Consider the following 20263-nt stretch of genomic DNA (forward strand, 5'->3'; position numbering starts at 1 on the left):
CCCTACACAGGGCAATGTCCCCAATCACTGCCCAGGGGCATTGGGATATGTTTTTAGACCAGAGGAAAAAGGGTGCCTCTTACTGGCCCTCCAACACCACTTCCAGCAGCATCTGGTCTCCCATCCAGGGACTGACCCAGACCAACCCTGCTAAGCTTGAGAAGCAAGCCAGCAGTGGGATGCAGGGTGGCAGGGGTTTAGATGTTTTCAGAAGATTTGCAGGGACTCTGCCATCCTAGCTTCAGGGGGCTGGTCCCACCATTGGGGCTTTGACTGGGCTGAGTAGGAGCTACCCTCCTGTATGGGTAGAGAGAGACCAGAAATTACAGAACAGAGTACTCGGGTTGGAGTGTAGGGTTTGAGCATTGTCTGAAGGTAGGGAGGGGAAGTTCCTCTCGCTGCTCCTTAGGCAAGTACCATGGTGTTGTAGTGGATGCAAGGTTCAACTGGAAGCCAGTTGAGTATGAGGAGGAGCGGAGTGACATGGGAGAACTTGGGAAGGTTGAACACCAGTCGGCCTGCGGCGTTTTGGGTAAGTTGCAGGGGTTTGATGACACAAGCGGGGAGCCCAGCCAACAGCAAGTTGTAGTAGTCCAGACAGGAGATGACAAATGCCTGGATTAGGACCTGCACCGCTTCCTATGTGCGATAGGAGCTGTTGTAGAGCATGAACCTTCAGGAGCAAGTCACTGCTTTGATGTTTGCAGAGAACGGCAGGATGTTGTCCAGGGTCACACCAATGTTCTTTGCACTCTGGGAAGTGGACACTGGAGTAGTCACCATGATGGAGAGGGCAGGCTTTCTCCGGGAGGAAGAGCAGCGCAGTCTTGTCGAGGTTGAGCTTGAGGTGGTGGGCCTTAGACTGCTAAGCCACTCAGCAGTGGGTCTGCTGTTTCCAAGGGTTATAGGCAGAAGCTTGACATTTTGAGTGAAAGAAAGTGGCTGTACCAGCAGATAGAGGAAGAAAAGGTATAGAGCCAGAACAGTTCAATCTACACAATATCTCACCAATTGGATGAAAAAAGCAAAAACAGTAAAAAAAAAAAAAAAAAAAAATACCTTATTTACATAAGTATTCAGACCCTTTGCTATGAGACTCGAAATTGAGCTCAGGTACATCCTTGATATGTTTCTACAACTTGGAGTGAACCTGTGGTGAAATTCAATTGATTGGACATGATTTAGAAAGGCCCACACCTGTCTGTGTAAGGTCCCACAGTGCAAAAACCAAGCCTTGAGGATGAAGGAATTATCCGTAGAGCTCTGAGACAGGATTGTGTCAAGGCACAGATCTGGGGAATGGTACCAAAACATTTCTGCAGCATTGAAGGTCCCCAAGAACATAGTGGCCTCCATCATTCTTAAATGGAAGAAGCTAGGAACCACCAAGACTCGTCCCAGAGCTGCCCGCCTGGCCAAACTGAGCAATCGGGGGAGAAGGGCCTTGATCAGGGAGGTGACCAAGAACCCGATGGTCACTCTGACAGAGCTCCAGAATTCCTCTGTGGAGATGGGAGAATCTCCAGAAGGACTACCATCTCTGCAGCACTCCACCAAATCAGGCCTTCATGGTAGAGTGGCCAGACGGAAGTCGCTCCCCAGTAAAAGGCACATGACAGCCCACTTGGATTTAGCTAAAAGGCACCTAAAGGACACTGACTATGAGAAGCAAGAGTCTCTGGTCTGATGAAACCAAGATTGAACTATTTTGCCTGAATGCCAAGCATCACATCTAGAGGAAACCTGGCACCATACCTACATTGAAGCATGGTGGTGGCAGCATCATGCTGTGGGATGTTTTTCAGTGACAGGGAGACTAGTCAGGATTGAGGGAAAGCTGAATGGAGCAAGTACAGAGAGATCCTTGATGAAAACCTGCACCAGAGCACTCAGGAGCTCAGACTGGGGTGAAGGTTCACCTTCTAACAGGACAACGCCCTAAGCACACAGCCAAGACAATGCAGGAGTGGCTTCGGGACAAGTCTCAATGTCCTTCAGTGGCCGAGTCAAAGCCAGGACTTGAACCCGATCGATCATACACCTCGAGACCTGAAAATAGCTGTGTAGTTACGGTCCCTATCCAACGCGACAGCGCTAGAGGAACTGCAGAGAAGAATGGGAGAAACTCCTCCAAATACAGGTGTGCCAAGCTTATAGCATCATACCCAAGAAGACTCGAGGCTATAATCGCTGCCAAAGGTGCTTCAACTAAGTACTGAGTATAGGATCCGAATACTTATGTAAATGTAATCTCAGGTTTCTACTTGTATTAACTCTGCAAAAATGTCTAAAAACCTGTTTTTACTTTGTCATTATGGGGTAGTGTATAGATTGATTAAATTGATGAGGGAAAAAATAATAATTTTTAGAATAAGGCTGTAAAGTAACAAAATGTGGAAAAAGTCAAGGGGTCTGAATTACTTTCCAACGCAATGTATATTCTACAAGTGTCTGGAACTCTATTGGAGAGATGCAACAGCATTCAGGTGCCACTAGAGAAACTCATAAGTGTTCAATAATTGGGTTGAGATCTGGTGACAGAAGGCCATGGCATATTGTTTTCATGCTCATCAAACTATTCAGTGACCACTCGTGCCCCTGTGGAAGGGGGCATTGTCATCCTATGGGGGTATAGCCATGGTAGCCAAAATAATTTTGGCCTGCCTAGCATTTTTATACTTGAACCTAAGCATGATGGGAAGTTAATTACCTCAAACCACAACCTGCGTGGAAGCACCTGCTTTAAATATACTTTGTATCCCTAATTTACTCAAGTGTTCCCATTATTTTGGCAGTTCCCTATATCTGCCTATAGATAATACAGGATGCTTTGTTATTGCAACAGATGTGCATCTTGTAGAATTCATTGACATCTGAAAAGCAATACGCAGAAGTTTGTCCCTCCCAGTGGTACCCTTTGGGCACACTGATTCAATGGAGAAGTCCAATATGCAATGAATCCCAATTTTTTCTCTGCTACGAAAAACGTCATGTAACCTTGACCTGACATTACTGGATGGGTATTGAGAAAGCAAAATGGTAGAAACTACATCCATCCTATCAGAAGGTTAAGTTGAGCCATTATTAGCCGTCTGATCATAGGATCAGTTTTGCCTTTTAAGTCATTCTAAAAAAGATTACATGGACAGAGGGAACCTAATCCTAGACCAGCACTACTACTTTCAGATGCTTGATAGATGTGGTCCCAGGTTTTAGACTGGAAAAGACATGAGGTTGAAGTTTGAGGGACTTACCCCCATGATCTTGCTCCTCTGCTCCACGTCCTCCCACATTGAGTGGACGATGTAGCGGCACATGTACTTCCCCTCACGGCCTTCTTGCCTAATCCTCACCAGACAAATCCTACAGGGGAGAACAGAGTTAACACCTTATCTGACAGGGACGGACAGCCTCTTACCCTAAAGGGCCAATACCGAACTTGAGATACACTATACAGTACATTTGGAAAGTATTCAGATCCCTTCCCCACATTTTGTTACATTACAGCCACATTCAAAAATTGATTCAATCAATTTTATTCCCCCTCAATCTACAAACAATACCACATAATGACAAAGCGAAGACAGTTTTTTGGAAACAGCCAAAAAATAAATACAAATACATTAATACCTTATTTACATAAGTATTCAGACACTTTGCTATGAGACTCGAAATTGAGCTCAGGTGCATCCGGTTTCCCATGAACCATCCTTGAGATGTTTTGACAACTTGATCGGAGTCCACCTGTGGTATATTAAATTGATTGGACATGATTAGAAAATGCACACCTGTCTATATAAAAAGGTCCCACAGTTGACAGTGCATGTCAGACCAAAAACCAAGCCTCGAGATCTAAGGAATTGTCTGTAGAGCTCAGAGACAGGATTGTGTCGAGGCACAGATCTGGGGAAGGGTACCAAAACATTTCTGCAGCATTGAAGGTCCCCAAAAACACAGTGACCTCCATCATTCTTAAATGGAAGAAGTTCGGAACCAAAGCCTCTTCCTAGAGCTGGCCGCCCAGTCAAACTAAGCAATCGGGAGAGAAGGGTCAGGGAGGTGACCAAGAACCTGATGGTCACTCTGACAGAGCCCCAGAGTTCCTCTGTGGAGATGGGAGACCCTTCTAGAAGGACAGCCATCTCTGCAGCACTCCACCAATCGGGCCTTTATGGTAGAGTGGCCAGATGGAAGGCACATGACAGCTTGTCAAAAGGCACCTAAAGGACTCAGACCATGAGAAACAAGATTCTCTGGTTTGATGAAACCAAGATTGAACTCTTTGGACTGAATGCCAAGCGTCACGTCTGGAGGAAACCTGGCGCCATCCCTATGGTGAAGCATGGTGGTGGCATCAACATGCTGTGGAGATGTTTTTCAGCAGCAGGGACTGGGAGACTAGTCAAGATTGAGGGAAACATGAACGGAGCAAAGTAGAGAGATCCTTGATGAATTCCTGAGAGCTCTGGAACAGGTTCTCAGACTGGGACGAAGGTTCATCTTCCAACAGGACAACACTAAGCACACAGCCAAGACGACGCAGGAGTGGCTTCGGGACAAGTCTCTGAATGTCCTGGAGTGGCCCAGCCAGACTTGAACCAGACTTGAACCAGATCGAACGTCTCTGGAGAGACCTGAAAATAGCTGTGCAGCAACGTTCCCCAACCAACCTGACAGAGCTTGTGTGGATCTGCAAAGAAGAACGGGAGAAAGTCCCCAAATACAGGAGTACCAAGCTTGAAGCGTCATACCCAAGGCTGTAATCGCTGCCAAAGGTGCTTCAACAAAGTAATGAGTAAAGGGACTGAATACACATGTATGAGATATTTCAGTAACATGTTTTATACATTTACAAAAATGTCTAAAAACCTGTTATTGCATTGTCACTACGGAGTATGTGAAGATTGATGAGGGGAAAAAAACTAATTTTATCCATTTTAGAAAAAGGCTGTAACGTAACAAAAAAAGTCAAGTGGTCTTTATACTTTCCAAGTGCACTGTAAATACACAAAAGTATGTGGAACCCCCTTCAAATGAGTGGATTTGGATATTTCAGCCATAGCCGTCGCTGACAGGGGTATAAAGATCGAGCACACATCCATGCAATCGCCATAGACAAACATTGGCAGTAGAATGGCCTTACAGAAGAGATCAGTGATTTTCAACATTGCACCATCATAGGATGCCACCTCACTTCCTCAAATTAATAGGCTCCCCTATTAATTTCTCCCCTTCTAGAGATGCCCCAGTCAACTCAGCCGTGAAGTGGTACACCACACAAGCTCACAGAACGGGACCGCCACGTGCCGAAGTGCATAGCGCATAAAACTCAAACAGCCTCTAGAAGCAAAGTCAGCATAAGATCTATTAGTCGGGAGCTTCATGTACTGGGTTTCCATGGCCGAGCAGCCGCTCACCATACGCAATGCCAAGCGTCGGCTGGTGGTGTAAAGCTTGCCACCATTGGACACTGGAATGTGTTCACTGTAGTGATGAATCATACTTCCCAAACTGGCAGTCAGACAGACAAACGAGTTTGGCAGATGCCAGGAGAAAGCTACCTGCCCCCAATGCATAGTGGCAACTGTAAAGTTTGGTGGAGGAGAAATAATGGTCAGGGGCTGTTTTTCATGGTTCGGGCTAGGCCCCTTCATTCCAGTGAAGGGAAATATTAACACTAGAGCATATAATAACATTCTAGAAGATTCTGTGCTTCCAACTTTGTGGCAACAGTTTGGGGAAGGCCCTTTCCTGTTTCAGCATGACAATGCCTCCGTGCACAAAGCGAAGTCCATACAGAAATGGTTCGTCGAGATCGGCATGGAAGAACTTGACTGGCCTGCACAGAGCCCTGACAACAATCAAACATCTTTTGGATGAAACGTAACTTAGACTGCGAGTCAGGCCTAATCGCCCAACCACACTAATGCTTGTGGCTGAATGGAAGCAAGTCCCCGCAGCAATGTTCCCAACAGCTAGTGGAAAGCCTTCCAAGAAGAGTGGAGGCTGTTATAGCAGCAGGAGGAACAAACTCCATATTAATGCCCATGATTTTTGAATGAGCAGGTGTCCACATACTTTGTCATGTAGTGTACATGGCCATACCTAGGAAATCCTCTGACATCAATGCATGATTTATTTATGTTCAAGTCACACATGCTTGTATCAAGTTATAATTTGTCATTGTAACAATGCTACTTTTAAGTGGTTCATGTTTGATTCTGCGGTGTTGGGTTCACACATGTTTTTTCAACCCTTTCTTAAATGGGCTTTATTCTGAATAGTACTGTGCAATTTCTGAAACGGGTCGCTGATTAAGTCAATAAAACTGAATCTGTGGTTGTTCTACATTTTCACTCACTGGTTCTTAGATCCAAATGCAAATAACCTAAACCAGTGTGCGTATGAATCCGCATTCGTGTGCATTATTCCCACGACATGACACCCTTTTCATAGTGTGAAGATTGTTTAGCCTCATGCGCACAGCAGTTTTGATTGAGTCCAGGCCTGGCTTTTGGAGCTTATGTCATCCCGCGTGCCAAAGTCAACAGAATTAGTGGCAGGAAAGTAGCTTTGACAGGAAGTCAGAGGAGTGGTGGGCATATTTGATGAAGAGGTTCGTGGCAGCGCAATTTATCACCCAACACTGATGAGCTCATGCATGCATACCTTTTTTTCCCAGGTCTGGATCAAATACCAAGGCATGTGTTAACTCAAGGCATGTAACCTGAACTACCTGGGGCTTGAGAGTACAGATGCAAAAAGGGCAGTGAGGTTAGATTTTTCTCTTGGAAAATCAAGATGGCAAGATTTACCTCTAAACAATTCTTATCCAAATAGAAACATACCTAAACAATTAAGCCCTTAACACTGCACTCTATACATAGACAGGGAGGTGGTCAGGGCCCTGGCGGAGTGGTACCAGGAAAATAACCTCTCCCTCAACGTCAATAAAATGAAGGCGCTGATCGTGGACTTCAGGAAACAGCAGAGGGAGCACGCCCCTATCCACATTGACGGGACAGCAGTGGAGTAGGTGGAAAGCTTCAAGTTCTTCAGTGTACACATTACTGACAATCTGAAATCGTCCACACTGACAGTGTGGTGAAGGCGTAACAGCGCCTCTTCAACCTCAGAAGGCTGATTTTTTGGGGGCTTTTCACCAAAAACACTCTCAAACTTTTACAGATGCACAATTGAGAGCACCCTGTTGTGCTGTATCACCGCCTGGTACGGCAACTGCACCACCCGCAACCACAGGGCTCTCCAGAGGTGGTGCGGTCTGCCCAACGCATCACAGGGGGCACACTGCCTGCCCTGCAGGACACCTACAGCACCCGATGTCACAGGAAGGCAAAAAGATCAATCACCTGAGCCACAGCCTGTTCACTCTGCTACCATCCAGAAGGCGAGGTTAGTACAGATGCTTCAAAGCTGGGACTGAGAGACCGCTTCTATCTCAAGGCCACCAGACTGTTAAATAGTCATCATTAGCCAGCTACCACCCAGTCACTCAACCTGCACCTTAGAGGCTACTGCTCTATATACATAGAATCACTGGCCACTTGAATAATGGAACACTAGTCACTTTAATAATGTTTACATACTGCTTTACTCATTTCATATGTATTACTGTATTGTATTCTACTGTATTTTAGTCAAAGCCACTGCGACATTGCTCATCCTAATATTTATATAGTTCTTAATTCCATTATTTTACTTTTTGATGTGTGTATTGTTAGATACTACTCCACTGTTGGAGCTAGGAACACAAGCATTTCGCTACACCTGCAATAACATCTGCTAAATATGTGTATGTGACAAATAAAATTTTATTTAGCAGTCATTGGCGCTCATGCCTAGAATGTCTCCTATGGCAAATCCTTTTACCAGAAAATACAAAATCGAATGTCTAGATTTGACTTCAAAGGAATAGCGGATGGGAGACAAAACAGCCAAACTGAAATAACACAGAATTGAGGTCAAAGTAGAAAATAAGGCACAGTCACAGCTTCATCATGGGAACTTGAAGTTCCCAAAAGGGTTTCAAAATTAACAGAGGATGGCAAATGCTAAGTAAACCTGGCCTGAGGAGGGCCTGTAGAGGGGGTGTAACAGAGGTACTCGCCAGACATGGAGCTGTGCCACCAGGAACCAGGAGTTGAGCGTGTCGGGGAGGGAGCATTCTGTGGACGAAGAGATCAAGAGGGGGCGTGTTAGCCAAGACCGGCTTACATTCCATCCCCCCACCCGCTAAAGAAAACAGCCTAACCACCCGGTAAAGTGTCACATTAATCTTTCAGGATGCAGATGAAAGGGTCCATTTAGGCACTTGGGCAGGCTTGTTGATGTGAAGTTACTCTGGGACTTTGGGTCGATAAGCCCAAGCAGCCCTTCCCGCCATCCATTGGACTGGTAAGGTCCACACGGCCATTGTTCTCAAAGCTATGGAAATGTACTCAGACTAGCACAACTACATCTCAGTCATAGATTACCAACCTGTCAATGACTTATTAAATCAATTGCTTATGTTCAATTAATTATCAACAAAGACCTGTTGGCATCTGGGTAGAATAATAGGTTACCTCAGGTGATGAACTCTATAGAAGGAATTAACTACATAGAAGGAATCTGAATCTATACATGTAAATACTTACTTTCAAAAAATTCATCATAGTTGATTCTCTCCACACAGCATGTGTACATGCGCAAGGCAGCAATCTTGATTTTCTGCAAAAACAGATCGTAGCAATAAGTTGATAAGATAACAAAGACCTAAAGAGTATCCCACACAGTAACAACTTTCCTTTTAACTTCTCCAAAATGTAAACCAAAGTTCACACATAATAAAAGAAGAGGGCTTAGGCCCAGGGTGGGTGGTGGAATAAGAAGAGTGGATTGTGAATCATGGGTAAATCGCTCTCCGTCCGGGGATTCTGGGTAAGCTTGGCGGTGGCATGGGAGGCCCTCTTTGAGCGCAGCCTCAGCTGCTGTGCATGCGAGTCAAAATTCATATAGGAACTCTGCTGCTACCCACTCACAGCACAGCAGTGGCTATGGTTTGGAGTTGGTATGCCTTTGCATTCCCTAAGGCTTTTTGACACCAAACCAATTTAAACCGTAAGACACGGTTCAGAGAAAGGCTTTTCAAGCTGATCTAAATTAAGATACCTTCTGCTGTTCTAAGACCCTATAGCAGTGGTGACAAAGTACATGTGCAAATTGAGCAGCAGTGCAGAACAAAGAGGTAAGATGTGTTTTTAATTCTGGTGCCGCTCTGAACAAATAAGCTTATTAGCTAGCTAGCTCAAAGGACAGTCAAAGTTCCTCCATAGGTGAGGTGGGGCTATTACCATATTGCTAAGGCTATACCTTGTCAGATACACTTTTCTGTCCTTGTAACCTGGCCAGAAAAACATCCCAGGGACCCATTTAAAAAGTCTAGGCCCAGCCCAGAGTTACCAACATTAGGAACCAGACCTAGCTTAATTTGAAACCTTTCACATACTTTGAGTGTTTGCTTTAGTCCCAGATGGGCAGTGTTACCCATTTTCTATCAGTTCCATTGCAACAGCTGAAGCTCAATCAAGCATAGCTAAAGTATTTATAATGATTTCAAATGGTAGGCTATTTGAACCCAGGTCTGGGCCCAACCCATGAGAGGGTGGTTTTAGAATACATTGTCACCCCTAACCCATGGAGGTACTTGGCTCGTCCACAGAGGAGATTCCCGGTTCACCACAGGGTTAATGCTCCCCTGCTGGGGTTCATAAGCCTCATATCCACCTGTAACCAGGATGGAAATTTTTTAAGTGCCAGTCCTGTCTTTAGAGATGGGAATGTGTGCATTCAATGTGACACAGGCATTTGTGAAACATCACCGTTTTTAAATCAGAACTAAATTAACGATAGGTCTAAAACAAGAGAGTTGCAACAACTCCCATTTATGGGACACATACCTTTGGATGCATCTGTCCTAGAGGTCGGCCGATTAATCGGAATGACTGATTAATTGGGGCCGATTTCAAGTTTTCATAACAATCTTTTGGGAGCCGATTTGCCGATTTTTAAAATATTTTTTTATACCTTTATTTAACTAGGCAAGTCAGTTAAGAACACATTCTTATTTTCAATGACAGCCTAGTGCCTTGTTCAGGGGCAGAACAACAGATTTTCACCTTGTCAGCTCGGGGGATACAATCTTGCAACCTTACAGTTAACTAGTCCAACGCAATAACGACCTGCCTCTCTCTCATTGCACTCCACAAGGAGACTGACTGCCTGTTACGCGAATGCAGTAAGCCAAGGTAAGTTGCTAGCTAGCATTAAACTTAATCACTAGTTAACGACACATGGTTGATGATATTACTAGATATTATCTAGATATTATCTAGCGTGTCCTGCGTTGCATACAATCTGACTGAGCATACAAGTATCTGACTGAGCGGTGGTAGGCAGAAGCAGGCGCGTAAACATTCATTCAAGCGCCAGCAGCGCTTCGTTGTGCGTCAAGCATTGCGCTGTTTATGACTTCAAGCCTATCAACTTCCGAGATGAGGCTGGTGTAACCGAAGTGAAATGGCTAGCTAGTTAGCACGCGCTAACTAGAGGGACGGAAGCTATACTGTTACACTGGCAATACTAAAGTGCCTATAAGAACATCCAATAGTCAAAGGTTAATTAAATACAAATGGTATAGAAAGGGAAATAGTCCTATAATAACTACAACCTAAAACTTCTTACCTGGGAATATTGAAGACTCATGTTAAAAGGAACCACCAGCTTTCATATGTTCTCATGTTCTGAGCCAGGAACTGACATGTTAGCTTTCTTACATAGCACATATTGCACTTTCACTCTCTTCTCCAACACTTTGTTTTTGCATTATTTAAACCAAATTAACATGTCATTATTTACTTGAAATGGATTTTATTGATGTATTATATTAAGTTAAAACAAGTGTTCATTCAGTATTGTGTGTGTGTAATAATGACAATTACAACACACACACATATACATATACATACATACATACCCCGATGAATCGGTATCGGCTTTTTTGGTCCTCCAATAATCGGTATCGGCATTTAAAAAAAAACCATAATCGGTCGACCTCTAATCTGTGATTCACGACTGAACCTCAATACATTATTGAACATGACATCCTACATATAGATTAAAGTGTGAGGTGATAAATCACAGGTTACTTGTGAGAGACCTACAGTAATGCTGTATGAAGAACTGCAGTGGATGGACATTTGAATGGTTTGGTGAACGCTTGAGGCACTTACCCATTTGTTGTATTTGAGAGGCCCTGTGAAGCCCATGGCCTCGATGAGCTTGGTGAAGGCCCCTACCTCCTCTTCCATGGCCGTCTGTGGGGTTTCTTTCACATTAAAGAGCTGGGAATGGAGGGACAAGAGGGAAGAGCCTTGACGCATGATATCAGCTTGAAAAGGTAGCCCAGTAAGCCAACTACAGACACTGACTAGTGATGTGCAGATCAGCGGTTTTCAAAACCACAACTGTCCACAATTTCAAAAGAACTGATCCGGCAAATGCCCGTCTTGATGTGATACAGTAAGGGACCCGCAACCTGTAAATTCAAAACGCATCTGATTAAATATTTCTCAGAAACACATTTAAAAATTCAAACATGCAATAATGGCTTGTTATTTTAGCATGTAGGCTAAGCAATAACAGCTAACCAGTGCTAGGCTACTTTTTCCAAAAAAAGAAAGTCCTCACTGTCATGGGATTGAGATCTGGGCTCGTTGCTGGCCATAGCAGAACACTTACATTCCTGTCGTGCAGGAAATCACACACAGAATGAGCAGTATGGCTGGTGGCATTGTCATGCTGGAGGGTCATGTCAGGATGAGCCTGCAGGAAGGGTACCACATGAGGGAGGAGGATGTCTTCCCTGTAACGCACAGCATTGAGATTGCCTGCAATGACAACAAGATCAGTCGGATGATGTGGCACACCACCCCAGACCATGACGGACCCTCCACCTCCAAAATCGATCCCGCTCCAGAGTACAGGCCCCGGTGTAACGCGCATTCCTTTGACGATAAACTCAAATCCGACCCATCACCCCGGTGAGACAAAACCGCAACTCGTTTTGCCAGTCCTGTCTTGTCCAGCAACGGTGGGTTTGTGCCCATTGGCAAAGTTGTTGCCTGTGATGTCTGGTGAGGACCTGCCTTACAACAGGCCTACAAGCCAGCCTGTCTCAGCCTACTGCGGACAGTCTGAGCACTGATGGAGGGATTGTGCTTTCCTGGTGTAACTCGGGCAGTTGTTGGAATCCTGCATTTGTCCAGCAGGTGTGATGTTAGGATGTACCGATCCTGTGCAGGTGTTGTTATACATGGTATGCCACTGCGAGGACGATCAGCTGTCCATCCTGTATCCTTGTAGTGCCATCTTAAGCATCTCACAGTATAGACATTACAATTTATTGCCCTGGCCACATCGGCAGTCCTCATGCCTCCTTGCAGCATACCTAAGGTAGATGAGCAGGGACCCTGGGCATCTTTCTTTTGGTGATTTTCAGAGTCAGTAGAAAGGACTCTTTAGTGTCCTAAGTTTTCATAACTGTGATCTTAATTGCCTACCGTCTGCAAGCTGTTAGTGTCTTAATGACTGTTCCACAGGTGCATGTTCATTAATTGTTTATGGTTCATTGAACAAGCATGGGAAAGTGTTTAACTTAAGGTCTAGGGGGCAGCATTTTCACTTTTGGATAAATAGCGTGCCCAATTTCAACTTCCTGCTACTCATGCCAAGAATATAAGATATATATATTATTAGTAGATTGGGGTGGAAAACACTTAACACTTAAACTCTTAAGAACTTGTTTTCAGTTCCTACCGCTTCCACTGGATGTCACCAGTCTTTGAAATTTGGTTGAGGTTATTCATTTGTGCAATGAAGAAGTAGGGCCAACTAGGAACTGCGTAACACTGTTGAGAGTTGAGCAAGACTTGAAAAGTAGCTTGGTTTGGGTCTTCCTGTATTGAACACAGATAGACCCGTCTTCAATTTGATCAATTATTAACGTTTCAAAAATACCTAAAGTTGTATTACAAAAGTAGTTTGAAATATTTTGGCAAAGTTTATAGGCAACCTTTGAAATATATATATTTTTTTTTCTGGATCAAACGTGCCAAATAAATTGACATTTTGGATATATATGGACGGAATTAATCGAGCAAAAAGGACCAATTGTGATGTTTATGGGACATATTGGAGTGCCAAGAAAAGAAGCTTGTCAAAGGTAAGGCATATTTTATATTTTATTTCTGCGTTTTGTGTAGTGCCTGCAGGGTTGAAATATGCTACCCTCTGTTTACTGTTGGTCTATCATCAGATAATAGCTTCTTATGCTTTCGCCGAAAAGCCTTTTTAAAATCTGACATGTTGGCTCGATTCACAACGAGTGTAGCTTTAATTGAGTATCTTACATGTGTGATTTAATGAAAGTTAGATTTTTATAACAATTTATTTGAATTTGCCACGCTGCATTTTCCCTGGTTTTTGGCCAAGTGGGACGCAAGCGTCCCCTTATACCATAAGAAGTCAAACCCTTTACAATTAAGATATTTTGATTTTTTCTTTCAAAGATAATTAGTCAGGGTCCTGAAAAAGGGACATTTCATTTTTTGCTGAGTTTAGCATTGAAAAAGTTCATACATTCTTCTCTAGCTAATATTTTTTTTTATATCTTCTGAATCACACTTGTAATGTCAGTACAGTAGCCTATGCTTCAGAGTGAGGAGGGGCAGGAAGACTAAACACATACACACTATGGCAAAGATTTCAGCCAGACACTAGAATAAGTCTGAGTGGCAGAGAGGGATTTGCATAGGCGCTTTTTTGCTGGGGCGGCAGAGTAGCCAAGTGGTTAGAGTTGGACTAGTAACCGAAAGGTTGTTCAAATCCCGAGCTGACAAGGTACAAATCTGTCGTTCTGCCCCTGAACAGGCAGTTAACCCACTGTTCCTATGCAGTCATTGAAAATAAGAATTTGTTCTTAACTGACTTGCCTAGTTAAATAAAATAACTAACGCATGGAACGTAAAAATAACATTAACCGGAACGCATGCTTTTAAAATAACATCTGTATATGTATAGTATGGATCACTTTTGTTCTTAGTTCTGTTTCTGTTCTTTCAAAAATGTATTTATTAGTTCGGTGCAAAATAATTTATTGTGATATTTTATTTAAATTTTACCTTTACTTAGCTGCCGCCCAATGCAAGTGGAGAGATTTATGTTTCTAGAACAGTAACGCAATTCAGAATCGATTCACGTTTTTATGGAGTATTTGGCTGTTTTGCCTCCCGGAGCCAATTAGTCTTTTAAACAGAACATGTTACTCCTTAGTCCAAGGACCGTACATTAATATTAGGCTCCTTTAGTTCAATATTGGGCTAAATTAGGCTTAGGCTAGACTGAAAATACCATCAGCGAAGGCACATTTGCTGTTGTTCCAGCCTTGATGCGAGTCATGGTGGTTAGCACATACCTGTGAAGTGCTGTGAAGGGTCCGGCATTGTGTCTGGGACGGAGAGGTTGAGGCTAACAACCGGCAAGCAATTAAAGCTCTTCCAAGACAGGCCTCTTGCTCTAATGCCTAAAAGAATGACAGAAAAATATGGCATTAGGTAAAATCCAATAAAAGGACTGTCAGATACAGTTAGGCCTACTTACCAACATATTTGGGAGTGTATGTACCATGCAATTAGACAATTAGTAGTAGCACTAGTAAAGTCTGATTATATACATTTTATAAAGAGAAAAAATATGTGCATGTGTCCATGGTAGGCTAAATGTTCTCAAAGCTTTTAAGTTTTGCTGAACTATCATAGCTACCTGCAGAGACGTCGCTAGGCCTATTTTAGGGGGGCTTCAGGGGAGGCTGCTGCATGCGCTAGTGACTGTTAGGTCTACTTGTATATAACATTTTGGGTAACGTTAGCTACTGCTGTAGCTTGAGACTGCTAGCTAACAGTAAACTGACAGGAATAGGCTCTGACAGGACGGATTCATGCAGATAGGATACGATGTGAATTTGTGGTAAGTTAGAACAGAGAGCATTCACTACTATAGACTTTGGTCATAATCAAAGCTTTGTTAACGAACACGTTTTAATGTGAGGCTGCCTGTAAATTAACAGTGTAACAAACGCTGCGAGCTAGTTAACGGTATCTTTTAAATTCGACATAACTAGGTATCGTCGCCACCTAATTATAAGTAGGTCATGTGTAGAAAAGGTGGCATAGTGTTGATCACAATGTGATTGTATTATCCTCAATTTCTCAACTGTAGGCTAGCTAACGACTAACGTTAGATGGGTATACGGAAATTCTTCAAGAGAGGCAGTGCCATCAGCTCTGCCGAAGGCCAATCCGGTGAGAAATTAAGATTTTACCAGTTCAAACAAGCAAATTAAAACTTAAACTGATTAATCACCTATTAAGCCTTCAGTTATTGTAAATATGAGTTTAATAACAATACATGTCAAAACACAGCAGACAAGAATGAGAGAAAGAAGCTGGAGGCTGACAGGGCTGAGGGAGCATGTCTGATGAAGGTTGTTAATTTTTTTTTAAAGCAAGTAGATGTTTAAGCTTTCAGTTAAATTTGTACAGCATGTCTTACTTTTGTTAGGCATAAATAAATTATGTTCATGATATCTTAAATGGGTCATGCAGAAAGAGAGGCTTCTATGCAAGGCAGAGATCAACATGCGAGCTGTATAAGTGAGAGAGAGCGAACAGATCCAGAGAGGCAGGGACAACAAACAGATCCAGAGAGGCAGGGACAACAAACAGATCCAGAGAGGCAGGGACAACAAACAGATCCAGAGAGGCAGGGACAACAAACAGATCCAGAGAGGCAGGGACAACAAACAGATCCAGAGAGGCAGGGACAACAAACAGATCCAGAGAGGCAGGGACAACAAACAGATCCAGAGAGGCAGGGACAACAAACAGATCCAGAGAAAGAAAGTAATCAAGCCGCTGCAGCAACTCCTTCCAGAAATTAGAGCAATTTAGGTGCCAAAGACACTGGGCCCAGACAAGTGAAGCTGAATAGCTACCCACACTAATGTTTTGGTACAGAGAAAAGGGCATTTCAGCACTGCTGGTTTGAGAAATACAATTGGGTAGAGTACTCTGTCCACAAAAACGCAGCTTTCTGCTTTCCATGTAGAGTTTTTGGCAAAAACATTACATTTGATTATTTTGTCAGTAATGGCTACAAATGTATTTTTTTAAAGCTTTGTTTATATTCGGTAAACATGAAATGGCACAGAGACAGTGTTGTGGCATGGCAAAGCTATGGGAACATTACTCAGATTTTAATATCTGCCCATGCTAGTGATATTGCAGAGAGAAGGGAGTATCTGAGGAGAATTGTTGCAGTCACCTCAATGTTAGGAAGACAGGGACTCTTTCCGTGCCAATGATGAATCTAGTGAAAGCACAAATAGAGGGAAATTTCTTGAATGTATGGAGCTTATGAAGGAGTTTGACCCTTTCCTGCAAAGGTACAATACGCCATCAAATGCAACATCTCTCTCCAGAATCTCAGAATGACATGATCGAATAATATGTGCTCAAGAGATTATGGACACCATGGTCTCTGAGATGTCAAAATCTGGAATGTATGCCATTATGGCAGATGAGGCCAGGGATGGGCAGACTGAACAGTTGGCTCTGTGTGTTAGGTATGTAACAGAGGGGACAGTTAAGGAGCTTACTAGCACTAGCAGAAATCAAGTCAGTTGATGCCCAATCGATATGAGTTGCGACAGCTACAACAAATTAGGGGTAGCAGGCCTAAAGTGCATTGCACAGACCTATGATGGTGCAGCTGTCATAAGCGGATCCAAAGGAGGTGTGCAAGCACATTTCAGAGTGCTGCATCCAGAGGCAATTTATGTACATTGCTATGCTCATGAGCATCATTTGGTGTTGTGTCATACTTGCAGGGCGATTTCAGAAGCTGCTGAGTTTCTCAGTTTCTCTGGGGAATGTGTATTCATTTTTCAGTACATCCCTAGTTAACCACCACAAGTTCAAAGAAGCTCAGTCCAAACTTGGAATAGCATCAGCTGAACTTGTACAGCTCTCAAACACTTGCTGGGCATGACACCGTAACTGCTATTTTTGATTGTCCATCTACTATTGGATCCCCCATGGCTGTTGGTCTGAGAGCAAAGCTTCATAATTTCTCCACCGTGTATTTGCTATTGATGTTTCAGTCCCTTCTTTCTGTAACTGAGGGACGACACAAGTTCCTCCAGAAAGAGACCTGGCAGAAGCTTGTTTCAGCAAACAAGCCTGTATTTGACACACTGATATGTATCTGTGAGTTTGCCTTCGGCAAAAAACTTCATGATAGAACCAAAGCACTCTGTGAAATTCACAACATTCCAGAGGCAGATGCATCAAGAAAGCACAAACAAAGGAAAATGGGAGATTTTGTGGTGGAGACCTCCTTGGGTTTAGGCACAGAATGTTCATGTTCCCAAACAATGAAAACAGAGTTGTTGCTCCCCTGCTTGGAGAGGATGGTTTGTGAGCTTGACCAGCAATTCTCGACTGTAGATGCAGGTCTACTCAAAAGGCATACAGGCATGCTGCCCAGCTCAAAAAAACTTCCTTGGTACATCATGCTTAACTGAGTTTGCCAAGCACTTCTGTTAAAACAGAAGAGATTTTGGTGGCCAGAAACCTCCTTGCCCGGAAAAGAAAGGCTGGATGTCCTCCCAAAGATATGCTTGCTGTGCATAACCTCCTGGATGATGATATGTTTCCTTCTCTGAAGGAAATCATTCAGGTTGCCCTCACAATTCCTGTGAGCAGCTGCTCCTGTGAAAGGTCCTTTAGTGCACTGCGCCAGATGCACTCCTGGTTGCATAAGACAATGGGCCAGAAAAGGCTTGCAAGTCTTGCAGCCATGTCCATTGAGGGTGAAGTGCTTTTGGCCACAATAATGTTGTTGACCTCCACCTTTAAAAATTGGAGGTACACTTTGATGCATCCAACCACAAAATAAGCATCAAGAGAGAGAAGCAGGAGAAGTTCTTTAATATAGGTTGTAATATTTCTTTGGGATCTTACTTTATCAGATTTTATTCCTAATTATTTTTCCGTTTTTAAAATTATATTTAGCTCATTAGTTTAATTTAGTTTTTCCCCCATTGTGGATGATACTGTTTAAGATGTTCCATGTGTCTGAATTACTGGGTTAATTTTGAGCAACAAATTTAAATAAAGATTTTTTCTAATATGACCTGCATGTCTTCACATTTCCCCCTCTCTCTCTCTCTCAAAATAACATCCCAAAAGTATTTTGGCTAGATAGTACAGGCATTTTTGGACCTTTTGTTGGTGTTGGATGGATGGGGACAGAGTGGACTTAAATTCTATTCAAATAAAGTAATTATATATCAGTTTCTAACACAAACCCTGAGACGGGTATACTTTTAGCCAACCTTATTATAAAAATAACCTTATTTTGATCGATTTTACACCCGTTGTTACTCTAAAAATACATTGCTTGCTGTTTGGGGTTTTAGGCTGGGTTTCTGTACAGCACTTTGAGATATCAGCTGATGTACGAAGGGCAATATAAATACATTTAATTTGATTGATGAAAACGTTTTGGGGGCTTTAAAACAAATGCTGGGGGAGTATACCCAGACCCTCCTAAAAGAGGCTTAGCCCCCCTATCCATGAAATCTCTAGTGATGTCCCTGGCTACCTGATTGCCTTTCTGACTCCAACACATTTGATTCTCGAGAGCTAAGCTACCTGTACACCAATAACATTTTGTATTGCTGTCGTTGTGATCTTATAACCCTGACTTGGCCTCTGGTTTAGTGAAGTGTATAATAGAGTTAGTCACTGCGGACTGTTCAACTGCAGCAAAAAGATGAAGCAGCCTACCACGTCATAGTGTGTAAGGAGAGTGCAATTTAGGAAGAATATTGAAATAAGTTAGTGACACCCTAGTTCTCCTGGGTTGAAGGTAATGCTAGCTGACATTGGCTAACGTTAGCTCATGTTTTTGGAACATTCAATAGAGTAAGGCTACGATCTATGATTCATGTTCCAATCCAACAAGGGCGAGAGATTTGGTTGGCACTGAAGTTATTTCATTTGGCAACCAATACAGAAAATGTTGCGACTTGACTGTTAGCTAAGCTAGCTGGCTAGCTATAGCCTTCATGTGAGCAAGCCTTACATTACCTTGCCGAAGGTGACTCTGGATGCTGACGTATTTATTATGTTCCTCACAGCGGACTGCAATAGTCGCCGATACATGACTCCGACAAAAGTTACAATATTTAACCTACGTATTGAAACCAAGAAGCGGGTAACAGAATGTTTTTCAATTAAATCTTCACGTTTTGTAACACTGGCCCTCCTTCTTCTTTTTGATTTGGTTTTTGGTTGGTTGATCGCATCCAACTTTTAGGTACATACACTGCCACCTACTGTACTGGCGTGTGAGGGCATTCACGGCCTACCTGGGTAACTGCAATTTCGGGCACTTCGGCGTTGCAGGCTTTCATAAATTAAACTTATTGAAACACAATTATACAAGTATTATAATCGTCTTTGATTTGTATTGAAGCAATATCTGATCATGGCTGCGATCATACTATTCAGGCATGTATATATTTTAGATTATGTTTCTCAGACAGCCATAGACAAATGTCATTTCTGTCAAGGCATTAAACATCATTGTACAATTAATTTATAACACATTTCTTATACGTGTACATGAACTTGTATTGGATATTATTTTAAGTGATTTTTAAGGTTTTCCTAATATTAATAAATCAACACGACGCCTGAATGTATAAACTTGCCTTCGTGACGACTGAAAACATTTATCATGAAAAATAAGATATTTCCACCCAACTTTTTGTGAGATTATAATAACAACCATATACTTTCCTTATCTAAAACAAATCAATCAATGTAAATTATATACGAATTTACCTCAAAAATATCGGTGTGGTGGAAATGACCAGGTGTGGTGGAAATGACATCTATGAAAAAAAATATTTTATTGCAAATATTTTGAACAACAACCATTTTAAAACATGTAATTAACATAACACAAAGTAAGATTCCAAAAGTAGCCGATGGGCAGAGCTCAAGGAAGTAGGCCAGTGTTTTTGAGAGATCATCTGCATAGAAGAGCTCAGTGAGCAAAGTGAAACTGTATCCTT

At 42.7% G+C, this 20263-nt stretch overlaps 1 protein-coding gene across 1 annotated transcript in view; it reads right to left on the reverse strand.

Moving 5' to 3' along the window:
• Positions 1–19478, reverse strand: part of uqcc1 (ubiquinol-cytochrome c reductase complex assembly factor 1) — a 36308-nt gene extending 16830 nt beyond the window's left edge. Inside the window, exons 1-6 of the mRNA XM_020482805.1 lie at positions 19272–19478; positions 14534–14641; positions 11292–11402; positions 8658–8730; positions 8129–8186; positions 3255–3363 (exon numbers count right to left, since the gene is read on the reverse strand). Coding sequence (XP_020338394.1) covers positions 3255–3363; positions 8129–8186; positions 8658–8730; positions 11292–11402; positions 14534–14641; positions 19272–19346 — 534 coding nt within the window. The 5' untranslated portion in view covers positions 19347–19478. The remainder of the gene's footprint in view (positions 1–3254; positions 3364–8128; positions 8187–8657; positions 8731–11291; positions 11403–14533; positions 14642–19271) is intronic.
• Positions 19479–20263: the final 785 nt, after the last annotated feature.

This window comes from Oncorhynchus kisutch, linkage group LG5 (assembly GCF_002021735.2).
Source record: "Oncorhynchus kisutch isolate 150728-3 linkage group LG5, Okis_V2, whole genome shotgun sequence".
Classification (NCBI taxonomy): Eukaryota; Metazoa; Chordata; class Actinopteri; order Salmoniformes; family Salmonidae; genus Oncorhynchus; species Oncorhynchus kisutch.